The sequence below is a fragment of the Periophthalmus magnuspinnatus genome, chromosome 4 (genome assembly GCF_009829125.3).
Source record: "Periophthalmus magnuspinnatus isolate fPerMag1 chromosome 4, fPerMag1.2.pri, whole genome shotgun sequence".
In the NCBI taxonomy this organism is placed as follows: Eukaryota; Metazoa; Chordata; class Actinopteri; order Gobiiformes; family Gobiidae; genus Periophthalmus; species Periophthalmus magnuspinnatus.
The window spans coordinates 20,572,219-20,592,380 of record NC_047129.1 but is presented as its reverse complement, the minus strand read 5'-3'; the positions used below and the strand labels follow the sequence as shown (position 1 = coordinate 20,592,380).

At 44.4% G+C, this 20,162-nt stretch overlaps 1 protein-coding gene across 1 annotated transcript; it reads right to left on the bottom strand.

Annotated features, from left to right (window-relative positions):
• Positions 1-9,854: 9,854 nt before the first annotated feature.
• ak4 (adenylate kinase 4) lies at positions 9,855-19,197 on the bottom strand. The gene is made up of 5 exons (XM_033965036.2): positions 18,749-19,197; positions 17,989-18,108; positions 14,439-14,611; positions 13,307-13,425; positions 9,855-9,983 (listed from the first exon to the last, which is right to left on the bottom strand). The coding sequence occupies exons 1-5, from the start codon at positions 18,891-18,893 to the stop codon at positions 9,857-9,859; spliced, it is 684 nt and encodes a 227-aa protein (XP_033820927.1). The 5' UTR covers positions 18,894-19,197; the 3' UTR covers positions 9,855-9,856.
• Positions 19,198-20,162: the final 965 nt, after the last annotated feature.

The window sequence follows — 20,162 nt, the reverse complement described above, 5'->3', positions numbered from 1 at the left end:
TGCACCTCCGCCTCTGCCGAAGCTCTGTCCTCCGCTATCGACCAGCTGCAAACATTCGTAACCGTCATAACTGCTCTTCTTCTTATAGGCCCCGAGCAGGCTCATAACGCACGAGCTCAGCACGACGCGGAGACGAGGAAGGACTACAGCGCGCGCGAGCACATGTCCGGTGTGTGCGTGCGTGTGTGCGTGTGCATGTGTGTGTGCGCCTGTTGTATGGTGTGTTAAGGCATGTCTGGTCCCGTCCTGTGGCCTCCCGCTGCCTCGCGCTCTTCTGCTCTGCGCTCTCTCCTCTTTCTCCTCTTTTCCTACAGGATGCTGCTGCTGGAGCCAGACTCTGTTAAAGGGGAAGTTTCACCCAAAGCACGGCTTGGTCGACTATAATACAATAAAATATAAAATACAACGCCATAAACACATAAAAACCAATTTATCTTTGTTGAAATTAAAAATATATAATTGATCGGAACTTTAACTGTGTGGACTAAATGTGTGGCATTTTCATCATGTTTGAGGCTAAAATCTTTAAAATCACCCATCGCTTCAAGTTAAATCTAATGCATAAAGTTATGTTAGCAAGACATGTATTTGTTTACTAATCTGCTGCAAGTATCATAAGTAAAAGACATGTGAAACTGTCATTCTGCTCACGGCCACTAGGGTCTGACACTAAACCTCTCATCCTACATCCTGTCTCTCCCTCTCTCTCTCTCTCTCTCCCTTTCTCTCTCTATATATGCGTATGTGTGTATGTGTGTGTGTGTGTATATATATATATATATATATATATCACATAAATGTTGTTAAAACTGATGTTTGACTCTAGTCTCTATAAAAAGAATCAGGTTCAACATTTGTACATTTTCCATTTGGATATTTCTTCTACAAATAGATGTAACGAGTCCTGAAAACCGGCTCTTCCCCTTTGGACCTGTGACAGAGCCCGCTTCTGGACTGAAAGCCTCTTGTGTGAACCTGATGTGTTTCATTACTAAAGGTTTTTTGGTGTCTCTAGAATCAGACCAAACGTGACCGACTCATGACATTTTTGTTTCTCCGGCCTCGTCCCCTGGCAACTGATGCTGGCCTGGTCCAGAAACAGCGACACGAGCCTGGGAAACGCTTTGGGAAGCAAAAACTCAGGAACATGAGGGCCAAAGGGAGAAGACGAGGGCCAACGGAAGAGCAGACGAGGGCCGAAGGGAGAGGATGAGGTCCAAAAGGAGAAGACAAGGGCCAAAGGGAAAGGGCGAGGTCCAAAGGGAGAGAGGACGAAATCCAAAGGGAGAGTAAAAGGGCCAAAGGTAGAGGATGAGGCCCAAAAGGAGAGAGCACCAGGTCCAAAGGGAGAGCATGAGGTCCAAAGCAAGAGGACAAGGTCCAAAGTGAGAGGGTGAGGCCCAAATGGAAATCAGACGAGGTCCAAAGGGAGAGCGGGCGAGGTCCAAAGGGAGAATAAAAGGGTCAAAGGGAGAGGATAAGGTCCAAAAAGAGAGTGGGCAAGGGCCAAAGGGAGAGCATGAGGTCCAAAGGGAGAGGACAAGGTCTAAAGGCAGAACATGATGTCCAAGGGAGAACATGAGGTCCAAGGGAGAGGACAAAGTCCAAGGGAGAGGACGAGGTCCAAGGAGAGATTGGACGAGGGCCAAAGGGACGAGGGCCAAAGGCAGAGAACGAGGGCCAAAGGCAGAGGACGAGGGCCAAAGGCAGAGGATGAGGTCCAAAGGCAGAACATGAGGTCCAAGGGAGAACATGAGGTCCAAGGGAGAGGACAAAGTCCAAGGGAGAGGACGAGGTCCAAGGAGAGATTGGACGAGGGCCAAAGGGACGAGGGCCAAAGGGAGAGGACGAGGGCCAAAGGGACGAGGGCCAAAGGGAGAGCTGTGTTTGTAATGATCTTAACCAGTGTTTAGCCCCAGGCAGCAGGTTTATTCTGATCATCTCATTTTATACAGTTTTAATGTGTCTGGTCTGATATTCTGTTGGGATGTAATGTTCACAGCAATATTTAAGATAACATTTAAAATAATATTTAAGATAACATTTAAACTAATATTTAAGATAACATTTAAACTAATATTTAATCTAATATTTAAGATAACATTTAAACTAATATTTAATCTAATATTTAAGATAACATTTAAACTAATATTTTATCTAATATTTAACATAACATTTAAACTAATATTTAATCTAATATTTAAGATAACATTTAAACTATTTAATCTAATATTTAAGATAACATTTAAACAAATATTTAATCTAATATTTAAGATAACATTTAAACTAATATTTAATCTAATATTTAAGATAACATTTAAACTAATATTTAATCTAATATTTAAGCTAATATTTAAGATAAGATTTAAAATAAGATTTAAACTAATATTTAAGCTAACATGTAAGTGCAACGTGGACAAACTACTTCAAACTTCCTCAGCCTCTTAAAACAGCCTCAGATTAATTATTATCCATATAAATCTGCAGCAGACGCTGGAATCCGCCACATCAGCTCCAGGTTCAGAGACGCGCACGTGACCCGTGGTCAGGTGTACCTCCACGCGCACCTCCATGCGCAGGTGCAGAGGGTGGACCTGACCAATACCGAATCGATACTGTTCACATTAACAGTGACTATGGGCAATAACATATTTATATTTCACTAAAACTTGAGTCTTCGCGGCTCAGACAAAACTCTAAAGACACAAACAGAACTGCACAAGCGCATCCTCCAGTGTCTGATGATCACACTCATGGATCAGACTCATGGATCAGACTCATGGATCAGACTCATGGATCACACTCCAGAAAGAACCAGATGGCTGGGTAAGCTGTTCACGTGACTCTTACGCGTGACGCCGCCGGTGACGTAGCGCTGCGCCATTGGATGAAACCTGGAGCTATTCAGTCTTCCTCAGTGATGAAGATTATTGTGATAGCTTTGATGTTAAAGACACATGACGGATATTTACAAATGTTTAACACAAACGGGATGGTTAAAACATGTTGCCCTGGGAGACAAGGCGGATGCGCACGAGCTGGAGCCTTTACTCACGAGTCCTCCATCAAAACATATCAGACATTTAGTCTCTACGACTATCAAACACAGACACACTGCAGCCCGGGCGGGAGCGTGTGAGTGAACAGCACGGCGGCTCTGGATGAAAATAAAACACTGAATATGATGTCATTTTAATGTCCGCGCGCAAGGCCGTTTAATCAGTTCTGAACCTGTGCGTAATGATCCAAACTGAACCTGTCTGGATCGTGTGAGACTATAGGCGGTCTGAGGATGACCGGGATGTCCGTGGCTTGGTCTGGCATGGACAGTGAGGTGGTGTTATGACAGTGAGGTGGTGTTATGTAACCGCGCTGTTACCTGCTGTACACGCGCTCTCGCTTCATAAATAAACAGATATAAAGTGTGATGTTTTACCTGTCACAGAGTCCTGGAACATTGTCCCTGGTGCCGTGGAGAAGATGCGCGTTAAACCCCGGCTCCGCGCACAGATGGACACCTTTGATTTGTCATTCGCTGCCAGTCAAAGGTCCCGACGTAACAGAACGTCCAAAGACGCGCGCGCTGCCTCGAGGACCCCCTGCGCCTCGAGGACCTCCTGCTCTCTCCTTTAGAGGACCTCCTGCTCTCTCCTTTAGAGGACCTCCTGCTCTCTCCTTTACTCCTGCGCTAAGGGCACCGCGGCCACATCCAGACGCGTTTCCGTGATGGTGACACGGGGATGAGCTGGAGTGAACGAGGAGCCGAAGCATCAGAAGCGAAGGGTCCAACCGTGAGTCCGAGGAGCTGCGTGCGTGTGCGCGCTCCTCCGCCTCACGAGCCAAACCCGCGAGGGCTGACGTAGAAACGCTTTAAAAACACAATTATTTATATTTATAGATGGTTTAACTGTTACAGTTACTACTGCAGCGAGATTATTATTATTATTATTATTATTATTATTATTATTATTATTATTATTATTATTATTATTATTATTCGCCTAATACATCAGGAAAATGCGCTGTTTTAATAATTATTTTATTCTGGCCCATTTCCACATTGAAATGAAGCACATGACACAGTGACAGTGTCCTGCAGGGGGCGCCCTAACAGCACACACCGTGTAGAGTTAAATCTAAATCCAACATAATGAACTGACTCTGTCCGTGATGTGACGTTAGTGAACGAGTCGGCTCTTTTAAACGGTTCCTTAACGTGAACGGTTGGAACCGGATCTCAGTTTTAAAAGAACCAAATCTTTTTCAAATTTTTCTGCATGATTTATACTTTTAACACTGAGCCGACACAAGAGTCAGAACAGAAGCAGAACAGGAGAACGAGAGAGAGATGTGCACGAAAAACAATATCAAAATAACACCCATGTTTAAATGATTCTTGTCATGTCATGTTTTATTTTGATTCTGCATCGATCCAATGAGTAAACTCAGTCTCAGTTTAGACACACTGAGCCTCTTCATGTCTCTGCCTTCAGTTTATAGATTAAAGGAGTCCTCACATTGGCTCATGTCATACAAAAAGAGCCAGTTTTTTGAACGGCTCTTTGAAATGAACCGATCTAAAAGATTCGGGTCCCGTGAAAGAGCCGAAAGTCCCATCACAGCTCTGTATTTATCAATAACCCACAGCTATCAAAGAGGGAAGAGGGAGGAGACACGTACAGAGAGAGGTGGAGACACGTACAGAGGGAGGTGGAGACACGTACAGAGGGAGGAGGAGATGTGCAGAGGGAGGAGTCGTGTACAGAGGGAGGAGGAGACATAGAGAGGTGGAGACACGTACAGAGGGAGGTTGAGACACGTACAGAGGACAGAGGAGACATGTGCAGAGGGAGGAGTCACGTACAAAGGGAGGAGGAGACATGTACAAAGGGAGGGGACACATGCAGAAGGAGGAGACACATACAGAGGGAGAAGCGTACAGAGGGAGGAGACACATACAAAGGGAGGAGACATGTACAGAGGAAGGAGACACGTGCAGAGGGAGGAGACATGTACAGAGGGAGAAGCTTACAGAGGGAGGAGCGTACAGAGGGAGGAGGAGACACATACATAGGGAGGAGACACGTACAGAGGGAGGAGAAACGTACAAAGGGAGGAAGAGACATACGTAGAGAGAAGTCACGTACAGAGGGAGGAGACGCGTGAAAAGGGAGGAGGCACTTACAGAGGCAGAAGACACATACAAAGGGAGGAGAGACGTACAAAGGGAGGAGACACGTAGAGAGGGAGGAGACACGTACAGGGGGAGAAGCGTACAGAGAGAGGAGACATGTACAGAGTGAGGAGACACATACCGAGGGAGAAGGAGACATACGTAGGGAGAAGACATGTACAGAGGGAGGAGACACGTGCAGAGGGAGGAGAAACGTACAGAGGGAGGAGACGCACGCAGCGGGAGGAGTCATGTACAGAGACAGGAAACACATACATAGGGAGGAGACACGTACAGAGGGGAGGAGGAGACACAAGCAGAGGGAGGAGTCATGTAGAGAGAGAGAAAACACATGCAGAGGGAGGAGTGTGCTGTTTATAATCTGTTAATTATGTTGTAGTTTAGTCATTGGGTTTTCAATATTTATTTGAACTATTATTCGGACATTCGAGCCCCAGGGTCATTACTTTACAGCTCCTCCTTTACAGCACCTTCTTTTCAACACCTCCTTTACAGCTCCTCTTCAGCATTATCTTTACAGCTCCTCCTTAACAGCAACAGCGTTTGGAGCGCGTGCTGACGTCCTCCTGTTGGTCAGATGATTTGATTGGCTGATTAGCAGGAGGAGGCGTGGCTCGTGAGACTGTTGTTTTTGGTTTGTTTCATGATGGATGATGTGAGATTATTTCTGAGATTAGGCGATATTACGTCTGAGTTTATGACAGTTTGTGTCAGTTTAAGACAGTATTCAAAGGAGAATAGTAAAAATATCTTTATTGTGCATCATTGAGGCAGGTTTAAACAGCGTCATATAAAAATAACCCCAAAGCAAAAAACCAGAGGCATTACACTGCAGCGGGTGTGTCCGCTATTTCCTCACAACACGCCCTTTACCCGGCTCCGAGCGGCTCCGAGCGGCTCCGAGCGGATCACATTTGACCGCAGCTCAGTGGACAGCGGATGTTTCTGTGGACACAATGACCAAAGCCACAGTTCCGTTTCTTTGGTTCTGCGCACGCGGCTCGTTAAAGAGAATAAACAGTTTAAAGCCTTAAAGGAGACATGTTACAGTCCGTTTTTGTACTTTGACTCGTGATTTAAAGGTGGACTACGTAACTGTTTAACCAGGCTGAACCAGACTGGACCAGACCAGAGTGAACCAGACCAGACCAGACTGAATCAAACCAGACCGGACCACACCAGACCAGTGAACCAGACCATACTGAACCAGACCAGAATGGACCACACCAGACCAAACTGGAGCAGTCCAGACCAGACTGAACCAGTCTAGACCAACATAGATTGAATCAGGCCAGAATGAACCAGACCAAACCAGGCTGAACCACATCAGACCAGACTGGACCAGTCCAGACTGGACCAGTCCAGACCAGACTGAACCAGTCTGGACCAGACCAGACTGAACCAGACCAAACCACACTGAACCAGACCGGACCAGTCCAGACCAGACTGAACCAGTGCAGACCAGACTGAACCACACCAGACCAGGCCTTTTGTGTCATACGTTGGACTTTAGTTTATATAGAAATTCAAGCCAACAAATACATCACTGAACCACACAAACGTGAACAGAGGCGTTTAAACAAGATTAAAAGGATTAAAGTGGAACATGTCCCCCTTAATGCGTATAAACTTGTATCATGTCCCCTTTAATTCATATAAACTTGTATCATGTCCCCTTTAATTCATATAAACTTGTATCATGTCCCCTTTAATTCATATAAACTTGTATCATGTCCCCTTTAATTCATATAAACTTGTATCATGTCCCCTTTAATTCATATAAACTTGTATCATGTCCCCTTTAATTCATATAAACTTGTATCATGTCCCCTTTAATTCATATAAACTCTGATGTGCTTCTGTGAAATGAAAACACTGCTAAACACCTCACACCAAACTAAAACACATTCAAATATTGACCTTTTAAACTATGACCTAAACTTATACAAACTTACAGTAACATCATCGTCCCTAAAACACCTCAAACTGCATCAGATCACGAAAGTGGACCGCAAAGACTCTCAACATGAAAGTAAATATTTAACAAAGCAGCGATCGAGCAAAACATAATGACCACCATAATGCAGACAACTGTGTCCTCTGACCTCTGTGCTAATGTCTCCTCATCAGAAACAGACCTGGAGCTGTATTTTGTTTCATTCACACATGTTTAACGCACAAACCCTATATATTTAGGCTGAGTTCTTCTCTCAAACTGAAAACACTCTGTTCCACCTTGTGATGTCATCATGTGGTAATACAGGAAGTGCTAAACTATGTTTTTAAACTCCATACACTTCACTAGAATGATTTGGATCATTTCAGACCTGGAATTGTCAATCTCTACTGAAATAAAGGTGAAAGGAGCTGTTAACTTCAAAACTACCACTTCATGACATCACAAGGTGGAACTTTGGAGCATTTTGAGCTTTCAATATGTAGACAGACTAATTATAAAGTAATACTCAAATATGTGTCAATTATATAAAAAAACAAATCTCCAGGTCTGTTTTTGAGGAGGGAACAGCAATAGAACATGGAGCTCACAGTGGTCAGTTGTGTGGACTACAGGAGTTTCAAGCCACAGTCATATCGATGTTTGAATCTGGGTCGAAAGCAAATCAAATATATAAATGTGAGCCCGCTGTTTCTGACCCTGCTGTGTCTGACCCTGCTGTTTCTGACCCTGCTGTGTCTGACCCTGCTGTGTCTGACCCTGCTGTGTCTGACCCTGCTGTTTCTGACACCGCTGCAGTGAGGCTGTGTTTGAGTCATTTTTATTCTTGCTCAAAAGAGGGGTTGAAGTCTCTGTGTCCCTCAGTTGTCCAGGTCTGACCCAGACCAAAAGAAACACTCTGTCTCCGGACTAAAGTTTCAAAGTGAAGACTTTTCAGTTTCTAAACAAGTCGAGCCCTGGGTCAGACACGCCCACAGCGGAAACAAGATATGCAGACATTTGCAGCACACAGTTATCTGATGAAGCTCTAAAAACACCTAAAGCAAGATGGAGACGTTTAATGCTGTTGTGGACACAGGGGCCTTTGTAGGCCGAGAACGCCTTTGGACACTGACCACAGCAGACCAGGGCACTGTACAAAAGACCAGCCCACACCCTCTGACACACCCACACCCTCTGACACACCCACAACCACTGACACACCCACACCCTCTGACACACCCACACCCTCTGACACACCCACACCCTCTGACACACCCACACCCTCTGACACACCCACTGTCACACCCACACCCTCTGACACACCCACTGATACACCCACACCCTCTGACACACCCACTGACACACCCACACCCTCTGACACACCCACTGACACACCCACACCCACTGACACACCCACATCCACTGACACACCCACACCGTCTCACACCCACACCCTCTGACACACCCACTGACACACCCACACCCTCTGACACACCCACTGACACACCCACACCCTCTGACACACCCACTGACACACCCACACCCTCTGACACACCCACTGACACACCCACACCCTCTGACACACCCACTGACACACCCACACCCACTGACACACCCACATCCACTGACACACCCACACCGTCTCACACCCACACCCTCTGACACACCCACTGACACACCCACACCCTCTGACACACCCACTGACACACCCACACCCTCTGACACACCCACTGACACACCCACACCCTCTGACAAACCCACTGACACACCCACACCCACTGACACACCCACACCCTCTGACAAACCCACTGACACACCCACATCCACTGACACACCCACACCCTCTGACACACCCTCTGACACACCCACTGACACACCCACACCCTCTGACACACCCACACCCTCTGACACACCCACACCCACTGACACACCCTCTGACACACCCACACCCACTGACACCCTCTGACACACCCACAACACTGTCAAGATGAAACATGCCAACGGCTAAAGGCACTGAATGTTTATACGTCTAAAACATGAAAAATGGAAATAATTGATTTTAAACAGTTTCTGCATCAGATCATATGAATATAGAGTTTATAAGTGCCTGTATGTGATCACACTAAAGCTAACAACTAGCATGCTAACAGTGCACTTCCTGTTGCTAACACAATAAAACGCTTTATATTTAGATGCAGGCAGAACACAGCAGACTTATTTTGACCTTTAGAGTGTGCATATAATGTATATGTTTGTTTGTTCAGGATTTTAAAGTCACAGCTCTGTGTGTTTTGGGGCATGGTGCTTGATGATGCGTGGTGTTCGATGCTGTGGCACTCAGCTTCAAAGTTGCCAGATAATATGCTGTAATGTGAGACACAAAGGTAGAGAAATCTGATATCAGCTGTTATTAGTGAGACTTCTTGAAGCCAGGCAAGAAAAACACTGATGTTTGTGAGTCCAGTTCTGCATTTACAAAGAAGTAACAAAAAGAGGCTTTATACATGATACGGCAGAGACTGAAAGATCAAAGCTGACAATAGAAAACACTATTCTGTGTGTCTGTGTGTGTGTGTGCGCATGTATATACATACATACACACGCACACACACTGTAATAAAGTTACACTATCAAACCTCATCCAAAGTAGAAATAGAAACTAAAGCATGTGCAGAATATCACGCATTGCATTTGTTGTTCAGGGTGTCTGGGGTGGGTTGGGTTCAGGTTGTCTGGGGCGGGTGAGGTTCTGAGTGTAGTCCTGGTAACTTAGCGCTCAGAATGGAGTTCATGTACGGCCAAATCCGGTCAGTGTCTGTGCCAGAGAAGGAATGGAGGATGCCCTGAGACCTGGGACAAAAGAACACATTATTAAAGCTGTAATGTGGGACATTAAGAAGCCAAATGTTGGTAGAATTGAATCTGTTTGGACCAGTTTGGTTCTAATGTGATATAAACATGAAAAAATAAATACAAATAAAATAATAATAGTAACATTTAAAAAATGAACCCAAATTAGTGTTAGACCAGTGAGGTCCATCTGTTTTCATCTCTGACAGTTTGGACTGCTCACTAGTGCCTCACAGTGGTCATGTGATGTTGCTGTGATGTGATTAGTAAGTTGATTTAAACAGGTCTTGGCACTGGGCCAGCAGTCAAACGCAGGGACTCCCAGACTTTTCTTACCCCAGACACTTCCTCCAGCTTCTCCGGCGGGACCCCAAGGAACACCTCCCTATGGAGGTGCATGGGAGGCATCCTGAACAGATGCCCGAGTCACCTCAGCTGGCTCCTCTTGATGTGTAGGAGCAGCGGCTCTACACCTAGCTCCTCCCGTGTGACCGAGCTCCCGGCTCTATCTCTAAGGGAGCGCCCAGTCATCCTGCGGAGGAAACCCATTTCGGCGGCTTGGCAGATCCAGCCAAAGGGCAGCCCTGTGGAGTCCCACATGAACCGGGAAAAGGTCTGACTCACTGCCGGCAATATGAACACAGCTCTTGCTCCGGTCATACAGGGCCCCGGATCCTGTACTCTCAGAGCACGCAAAGGACCCCACGAGGGACACAGTTGAATGCCTTCCCCAGATCCACAAAGCACATGGGGACTGAGAGGGGAAACTCCCATGAACACTCGAACCCTGCCGAGGAGCTTTAACCACCTCAGTGACTTCAGCCAGGGTGATGGACGAGTCGGCCTCCGGGTCCCCAGTCTCTACTTCTTCCTCTTCAGAAGATGTGATGGTGGGAAGTATTCCTTCCACCGTCCAACAACATCCCCAGTGGAGTTCAGCAGCTCTCCGCCCGCGCTGTAAAGTGTTGGTGAAGCATTGCTTCCCCCTCCTGAGGGGACGGTTTGCCAGAATCACTTTGAGGCCATCTGACAATTCTCCTCCATGGCCTCCCTGAACTTTTTTGCCTCTGCGACCGCATGAGCCGCAGCACGCTTGGTACTCGTTAGCTGCCTCAGGAGTCCCACAAGCCAACAAAGCTCGATAGGACTCCTCCTTCAGCCTGACGGTATCCCTTACTTCTGGTGTCTACCACTGGGTTCGGGGATTGCGGGCATGACAACCACTGCAGACCTTACGACCACAGCTTCGAGCAGCCGCATTGACAATAAAGGCGGAGAACATGGCCCACTCGGAATCCATGTCCCCAGCCTCCCCCGGGATCTGGGAGAAGCTCCCCAGAGGTGAGTTGAAGACCCCAGAGGGGTCCACCAGAGGTTTCCAATAGACTCTCCCAGTACACTTGGGCCTGCCAGGTCTGTCCGGCCTCGTCCTCTGCCAGCAGATCCAACTCATGACTAGGTGGTGATCAGTTGACAGCTCTGCCCCTCTCTTCACTCGAGTGTCCAAAACATGTGGCCGGAGGTCAGATGACATGACAACAAAGTTGATTATCGACCTCCGACCTAGGGTGTCCTGGTGCCACTTGCACTAATCCTCTTGTGCTGAAACATGATGTTTGTTATGGACAAACTGTGGCTAGCACAGAAGTCCAATAACAAAACACCACTCGAGTTCAGATCAGGGAGGCTGTTCAATGACGAGGACTTTTACTCTTAGGATACTGGCCTGAAGATATCAGACTGCAGGTGGTGCTATCGCCCTGCGTCCATCCGTAGGAAGACAGCTCCAAAGCCTGTTTAAATCAGCAAACCAATCACATCACAGCAACATCACATGACCACTGTAAGGCACTAGTGAGTAGCTCAGACTGTCAGGGATCAAAAGAAAACTCAGCCTTGGTCTGAAAAAGAACCTATTAAAGAAACCGAACATATTTCTTCACGTTTGATTTAACGGAAAACACAGTTTTAATGTAAACACAGATTTAAATTGAAACTCGTATTTCTTTTTGTTTCTTCACTTTTGATCCAGGACTTCTGCTTTTTCACCTGATTAGTGCTGAGTTTGGAGTTTGGTACAGTCATAGCATGGTGGTATTGCAGTGTTATGTAAATGTTAGTTCCCTTTTATGATGCTCCTGGTGTTCTACACCTCTGTCGACACAGATTACTCCATCAGCACTAATTAAACTGGTTTATTTCTATTTAAAACAGTTTTTGGTAGAACTTCTTTCTCTGTCCTGTAGATACACACACATACATTTAGACTCTTAGTCAGCCCTTCGCTTTTATTTATAAAATGTATTTATAAATGTATTTCTTAACTGTATTTATGGGACTACGACGACAGATTGACTCAGTGTCTCACTTGTTTGTTAAATTTTTAATCCCAGATCTCATGATTGTCTCCGTCTTACAACTGGCCGCTCTAGAACTGAAACGGGGAAAAAGCTTTTGGTTTTTTTACTTCCCAAAAATGGAAAACATTTGAAGCACATGTAAAACTGGATCCACTGCAGCACTTTAATAATATGGAGAAACATTTACAATCGGCACCTGCTTGTGTTTTTAGTGTTTTAAATAGACCTGTGCAGGAGTTTGTGTTTATACTGTTCTGTTTTAAACAGAGGCTGGACTCTCCCTGAGCAAATAAAGAAACATGAAAAAATATTGAGGAGTTTATTATTAAGTGCAAATATGTTATGAGGGATTGTTTTAAGTGACACATGCACTTTTTAATCCAAAGGTTTGATCAGTTTGATCCCCTTTTCCAGCTATTGAGAGCTGTATTTGTGTCCTTGGGCAAAACACATTACCCTCCTTGAGCACGTATTAGTGTGTGGTATTCATAAACTGTACATATAAATGAACATGGCTAACCTGCTAGCTGCCGCTATTTTATCCATATATGAAAATATGAACATTAATAACAGACAAATCAGGCGCCTTCTTTCCCTGAGGACTAGCGGGAGCGACAGGTCTGACAGGTTTGATTGACAGCGTCGCTCCCTGTTAAACCAGTGGTGCAGGCGGAAAGGGGCGTTACCTTCAACACCCTTGCTCCGGACTGGCTCTTTGGTTGCTGATACTCACCGTCGTAATTCAAAATATGGAACTGGGCTCTAAATTGGCCTCTATAACTCTCTAGCTCTAGCCTCGATGAGCTTCATTTGTAGCTGAAACGCTGTGGGTGACATCACACTCATTTAGTCCACGTCTTTATACAGTCTGCGGTAGTGTTATGTAATATTTAGAAGGACTCTGGTGCAATGTACTGTTTGCTTTATTTATTCTTTATAGATTCTTTATATAACTGGACTCACTTGTACAGGTCGAGGACGGGCTTGGCCACGTCTTTGTAGTGTCGGAGTCTGGCCATCAGAGCCTCAGGTTTATCGTCTTCACTTTGAACGAGCGGCTCTCCAGTAATGTCATCTTTACCCTGGACACATGCAAAAAACAACAACTCAAGAAAACGAACACACTAAACATAAAATGAAGAGCTAGAAACAAACAGCTGGGTTCAGTTGGAACAAAGATAAAGATCAGTGATGGAAATATGGCTCAGTCCAGATGGAACCTGGGTAAAGATGTAGCATAGTTTTAGAGAGAGTAGAGTCCTCCCAATCGCTCCATCTGTGTCATCACCAAACTCCAAAATGCCTCATGTTTGTGTCGATCTCAGACTCATGTTTAGACAATTATTAAACCTGGGAATATTTATAAAAGTTCAGATGATCATTTTTACCGACCGCCCGAGTAACTGAATCCATGCACTGAACACATACTCTGATTACTTATTCTGAGTAACTGTAATCTGGTACAGTTACTCTTGCATTTGGTGGAGTCAGATTACAGTTACTTTACTAAAATCAAATTAAACATGGAAGTACTTCATCTTGTGATTTTGGCTTTGAACTGCACAGAGAGAATAAAGAAAACACAGTTCTGACAGTGTGTGTGTGTATGTGTGTGCGCACATGTGTGTGTATGTGCGCATGTGTGTGCATGTGTGTGTAGGGGTGTGCGCACGTGTGTGTGTATGTGCGCATGTGTGTGTGCATGTGTATGTGTGCGCACGTGTGTGCATGTGAGTGTGTGTGCATGTGAGTGTGTGTGCATGTGTGTGCAAGTGCGTGTGTGTGCATGTGTGTGTGTGTGTGTGCATGTGCGTGTGTGTGCGAGAGCAATTTTTCTGTCTCTAATTAGACATAAATTACTTCAGAGCAATAAAAATAAATCTGTTTGTAATTATGTCACGTTTTTACTCTGTAATATAATGGAGCTGTGTGTGAAAGTATTCAGAGTATTCAGAACACAGTCCTCTGTTTACACCATGTAACAATACGTTAAAAAGTACATTTGAATTTGGGTATTCAGTTTTCTGTAAATACATTTTCAAATATTCTTCTGTCGCTGCCTGTTCCCAAAGTGTTCTCATTTGGAGGGACAAACCTTGACTCTTGGGGGGTTAAAGGTCATGTTGTAGACCCGCCCACTGGCCGGGTGGATCCACTTGTCGCTCAGGCGCTCTCTCAGGGTCTCATAGGGGATGTTCAGGCTGATCACCATGTGCGGAGGGTAAAGGTCGTTCAGTGCCTGAGCCTGGCGCAGAGTGCGGGGGTAACCTGAGGACAGATAAAACATGAGTCACTGAGATATGGCGAGGTTCTCGTGAGTTTTACTACAGTGTGTCGGGGCTCGTTCACACTTGTTTCTGTTAGGTCCTTGTTTGAACCCAGTTTAGGATGATAGACCTGGTTTGGTCCGGTTCAAGTCCTGGTTTAGTCCTGGTCTAGTCTAGGATTTGTTCCGAAGTTAGTCCCAGTTTAGTCCCAATTTTGATGTGGTCCATGTGTAAGTGTGAACCAGAGACTGTTTATATAAATGGACATAGTTAACCTGCTAGCTACGCGTTCCAAATAGGAAAATAGCATGGGTGTACTTACGGCTCTATTGACTTTGGCTGTAATTCACTTTCTGTGTAAAAACTGTCCCCTCTCTGTAACTGCTGCTGTCAGACTCATCATTTTGGTCTTAATTGTTCATATTAACCCGCTCTACATGATCTTGGGTTTTTTATTTCACTATTGTGTCTGTAAATCAAGATATCAACATTAATAACAGACAAATCAGGTGCATTCTTTTCCCGAGGTCGCTCCTGCTAGCGTTAACAGTGTAGCTAAGCACCGGTCCCTGTGAAACCAGCAGGGCGGAGGGAAGGCCTTCATCAGAACCATAAAACACTATTATTATTATTATTATTACAATCTATTTTCTATTATGATTTTGTATCAGGTTTGGAGCCTGTTCCTTAGTGAGTTTGAGATGTGAGTCTCGTGACCCACTGAGCAACAACAACACAGCACATCTCTCGCTCAGCACTTCTGATATTACTCAACCCCTCCCTTTGGCTCATCTCTGCGGCTCGTGTGTTTGACTCGTCGGACTGCTTCTGCCAAAACCCAAGTCATGAGCTGTACAGAACCACGAGAATCATAAATGCATTTAAACATGAATCATCTGCTTCATTAACACTTTTGTTTTTGTTTTTAAGTCAAATTTAAAAATCTCCTTTATCACTACTGTCGTCTGTAGAGCTGTGAAAGAATCAAAATCAGACACTAATCGATACTAAAACTAGTATCGAAACTAGATGCTCATTTTTTCCACAGGTATCGATACTAAAAAAAGTCCCATTGACAGATATGAACCTTTCCTGAATTTGTTTATAAATATGCTGAGCTGCATTTTTCACAAGTATAAGCCACATGACTAGTATACACACACATACACACACACACACACACACACACACAGACCACTATGAACCTACTGGACCAAACCAGGACCAAACCAGAACCAAACCAGGACCAAACCAGGACCAAACCAGGACCAAACCAGGACCATGGACCACTATGAACCTACTGGACACCGAGGGAGTACACAGATATAAGACACATGGGAATAGAACAAAAAGTACAACATTTAATGTGGAACAGCACAGTGTCTAAAGAGTGATTTTATCATTGTGGTATCGGAATCGGTATCAGGTTAGGGTTAGTATAGACACTGAGTTTGAACTCCAAGTGTCGTGGCATTACTGCTGCATATAAGCCGTACAGAGTCACGTAGATGAGGCGAGGCCGGGTATTTGTACAGCACCATTTACACAAAGTCACTCAGTGTTTTACACAATAGGAAAGAATTAAAATCACACTATGGATTAGTTTGTTTGTACAAAACAGAGGAGCGTCTCCAGAGTCTTGTTTCTTTCTTGGAAATTTGGTTCATTTGTTTAGCTGATAATAACCAGGTGTGTCTCAAGTCATGACCCAAACATGAAGCCGATGAAACTCCCTGTATCAGTTTAGAAATGTTTTGGGAGTATGATATATGAATTTTACTCCTGAAAACATGACTCCTCATCTTTGCTCTTTGGTTATTTTAAGGCACATTCATGTATTTGTCAGAGCTCAGTTACATAAGTGTGTAAATACAGAGTAAATGGGACGAGTCTGGGATGACATTGTCTGACAGTGACACAGACTAAACAAACCTCCACACGGGAGTATCTAACTGTTTGTTTATGATGTTTGTAGAACTTTTTACAGCTCAACGTGTTTGCAGATCAATGCGCCAAGGATGAAAAACATTGAAATAGATTCACAAATAGAAACAGAACAATACAGAAATGTCACGATTCACATAGACAGAGTAACTGAGATTAACGATTATCGGGATATTATTATTATATTACATTATTATATTAAAGTTAACGTTCATATCAGGACAATTATTAAAGTTGAACAAAGTTTTAAAATGTTCTGGATATGAATCATTCTAACTTTGACGTTATGAACAGGTTCCATATTTAAACATGTTATTGATAGCATCACCACATTGTCACGTTAGCTTAACACAGGCACAGTGAAAAAGATGATTCTGCAACAAAAAGTTCAATCTAATCAATAGGGAAATCTGAACCTTGACCCATCTGAGAGTATGACATCATCTGAATCATCAGAAATTGATACTAAAACTAGTATTGAAACTAGGACAGAAATTAACTTATCCTGAATAGGTTTATAACACACACACACACACATGCGCGCCCCCCCCACCCCCCACCCCACACACACACACACACCCCCACACAGTCCTGGTTTAATCCTGGTTTATGCCACATGAGAATAAAAAAGAAAATGCTACCATTTAATGTGGAAAATCACATTCTATTCTGTTATATCCTGTCTGTTCCTTTGTTTTTAAATCAATACTTTTCTCACAGTCACAGCTCCAGTCGCAGTAGCAAAAGGAAAAACACATTTTACTGTAAAGGCTCGGGGCTGCTGACGTAACCACAAACAGATGTAGCCTTTTAATCTCTAATGACTCTTCTTTTGTGATGATTCTTTTGTAATAATTCTTCTGTGTGGTTTTGAGCATGTGACAGAAGCATTCAACCTGCCTCCAGAGGTTTGGAGGGTGGCGCTGATCTCGGCCAATCAGCTTTGAGTCTGAGAATAATTACAACTGGCACCAGAAACTCTTTAGAGTGAAGTCATCCAGTACTACAGCTGTCCAGCGTGTGGCGCTGTCACTGTGCAATGAAGATTTAACGGCACTGTGCAACTTAACAACGTAAAAGAAGTAAAGTACTGTAGTATCTGTACTTTTTTCAGTGTATACTTTTACTTGAGTACATTTGAGAGCAGTATCTGTACTTTCTACTCCACTACATTTTTGAACAGGACTGAAAAGTCAAAGTATTTTTAATATTGTGTGAGAACTGCTGAAAAAGCTGAGGGTTTATTTTTAACACGTTCAGAATTTGAACAAAGCTAAAATATACAAATCAAACTGTTTCTGTTGATGCTTTTACTTTTACTCAAATATTTTTTGCTGATATCTGTACTTTTACTTAAGTAACAGTATCGAGTACTTCTTCCAGCACTGGTTACTAATAATAATAATATAAATAGACTGTGTTGAGAAATCTGACCTTCCAAAAGCCAGCTGTGTCCACTCAGTTGTTCCAGTTTGGGCAGCATGAGTCTGGTCACTACGTGGTCAGGAACCAGCATCCGTCTGTCTATGTAGGACTTGACCAGCACACCTGCCTCTGACGCACAACAAACACATCAGGAAAACAACACAACTGCAGAGTCTATACAAAAATAATACAAATAAAAGGTTGTAATAGTTGCACTGCTCCTGTCCTGAAACGGCCTGTCCTCATGTGACCCTCTTGCTCTGAGCGCGAGGAGCAGAGGAATCTGAGGCTCTGGTAAAGGACGGCTTTGACAAAATGATTTTTACAATGACAACGATTCTTTACTCTGTGGGTCTGGAGGGGTGTCTCTGTTTAATTAATCTCAGTTGGTGCTAGAATAAAAATCTTAAAGGGACATGATCCGTTTAAGGAAACAGAGCTGGAAAATCACAGTTGGCAGCAGTTTGCATTTTTCTAGTAAAACACAGCAACGTGATAGAAGAGAGGGGCTTCCTGTTTCTCTGTGACATAAGACAGACTCCCTCTGTTCTGTCCTTCTGTTGTGTCTCTGTTGTCTCCCCCTGTTGTGTCTCTGTTGTCCCTCTGTTCTGTGTCTCTGTTGTCCCTCTGTTCTGTCCCTCTGTTGTCTCTCTATTGTATCTCTGTTGTGTCCCTTTGTTGTGTCTCTGTCGTGTCCTACCAGTTTGATTTAACACTACTATGTCCTGCAGAAACTGTCTCCCTCTGTTGTCCCTCTGTTGTGTCTTACCCGTTTGATTTGATGCTACTATGTCCTGCAGAAACTGTGCGCAGGACAGATACTGGAGGCCGAAGTTGTGCGCGATTCTTTTGGAGATGGTTCCTTTGCCTGATCCGGGGGGGCCCATGATCACAGCACGGAACAACTTCGCCATGTCCCAAGATGTCCAAAGATGTCCCAAGATGTCCAAAGATGTACAAAAATGTACAAAATCCCGCAAATATCGCAGCAGAAAACCAGGTTCCCGGGTTTGAGGGAGGACGCAGCTGTTAACGCCTCAGGGAATCGGACCGACAAATATTCGTGGTTTGTGAGAGTCGAATCCGGTGCAACTCGACTCCTCAGAGGAGCTGCGCTGCTCCGACAGGACCGCTGTTTTTCCGCAAACGCGCCGCTCTGCGTCTTTAAGACCCGAGCGTCAGCGAATGAATGAGACAGAGTCCACAACGCCCTGTGCACGAGCACGGCCCCGTGCACGAGCACAACGCCCTGTGCACGAGTAAAACGCTCTGTGCACGAGCACGGCCCTGTGCGCGCGCGCCATCCACGGAACACCAGAAAAGCACGAGCACGGCCCACGAACACTCCCACGGCACAGCCCCCCTGGTTGATGTAGTCTGCGTCACGTGGTCACTGTAGTCCAAAAGCAGAGGAGACTCGAAAGAGACTCGGCCCATCATAACTCGAGTCACATTAAAAATCCTCCTGTTCTTTTCGCATCAGACGCAGGCTTTGTTCTGACATGTTTCAGAAGTGTTCTGACATGTTTCAGAAGTGTTCTGGCATGTTTCAGGAGTGTGCTGATGTTTCAGATTTGTGCTGATGTTTCAGGCGTGTGCTGATGTTTCAGGCGTGTGCTGTTGATGCTGTTGTTTTTGTGTTGTTTCTATTTAAAGCCAAACTTCTTAATAATGCAGCCTCTGGGTGTTTAAATATTTATCTGTTTGAAGAACCACCAGAAGAACACTGTGAAAATGTATTCAGTTATGTGCTAATGTGTTTTATGACGTATTCTGCTACATTGGCCAATCAGAGAACAGTATTCTGCTACATCGGCCAATCAGAGAACAGTATTCTGCTACATCGGCCAATCAGAGAACAGTATTCTGATACATCGGCCAATCAGATTTTTAATTATAGGATAAAAAACTGTTTGTTTCAGCTCTGGTGAAGAAGTTCAGATCTCACTGCTTCAGAGTTTGATAGTGTTAGACTTTGACCAAATGAAAGAAAAACTGTACCAGATTACAGTTACTCAGAATGAGTAAACAGAGTACATGTTCTTGGTTCATGTGCTCAGTTACTTCCATCATTGAGTACTGAGTGTTATGGGAGTGAACGACAGAAGTAAAAGTGTTTAAATAGCCAGATGCTAACTAAAAGTGTTGTTGTTTAATTAGCCTGATGCTAACTAAAAGTGTTG

Bases quoted from the DNA above. Each gene is read 5' to 3' on its own strand.
- ak4 (XM_033965036.2), bottom strand. From the start codon at position 18,893: ATGGCGAAGTTGTTCCGTGCTGTGATCATGGGCCCCCCCGGATCAGGC. The intron at 18,109-18,748 runs GTAAGACACAAC...GTTGTGCGTCAG, and splicing joins AGTAGCATCAAATCAAACGG to AGGCAGGTGTGCTGGTCAAG. The intron at 13,426-14,438 runs GTTTGTCCCTCC...GCATGTGTCCAG, and splicing joins TTAACCCCCCAAGAGTCAAG to GGTAAAGATGACATTACTGG.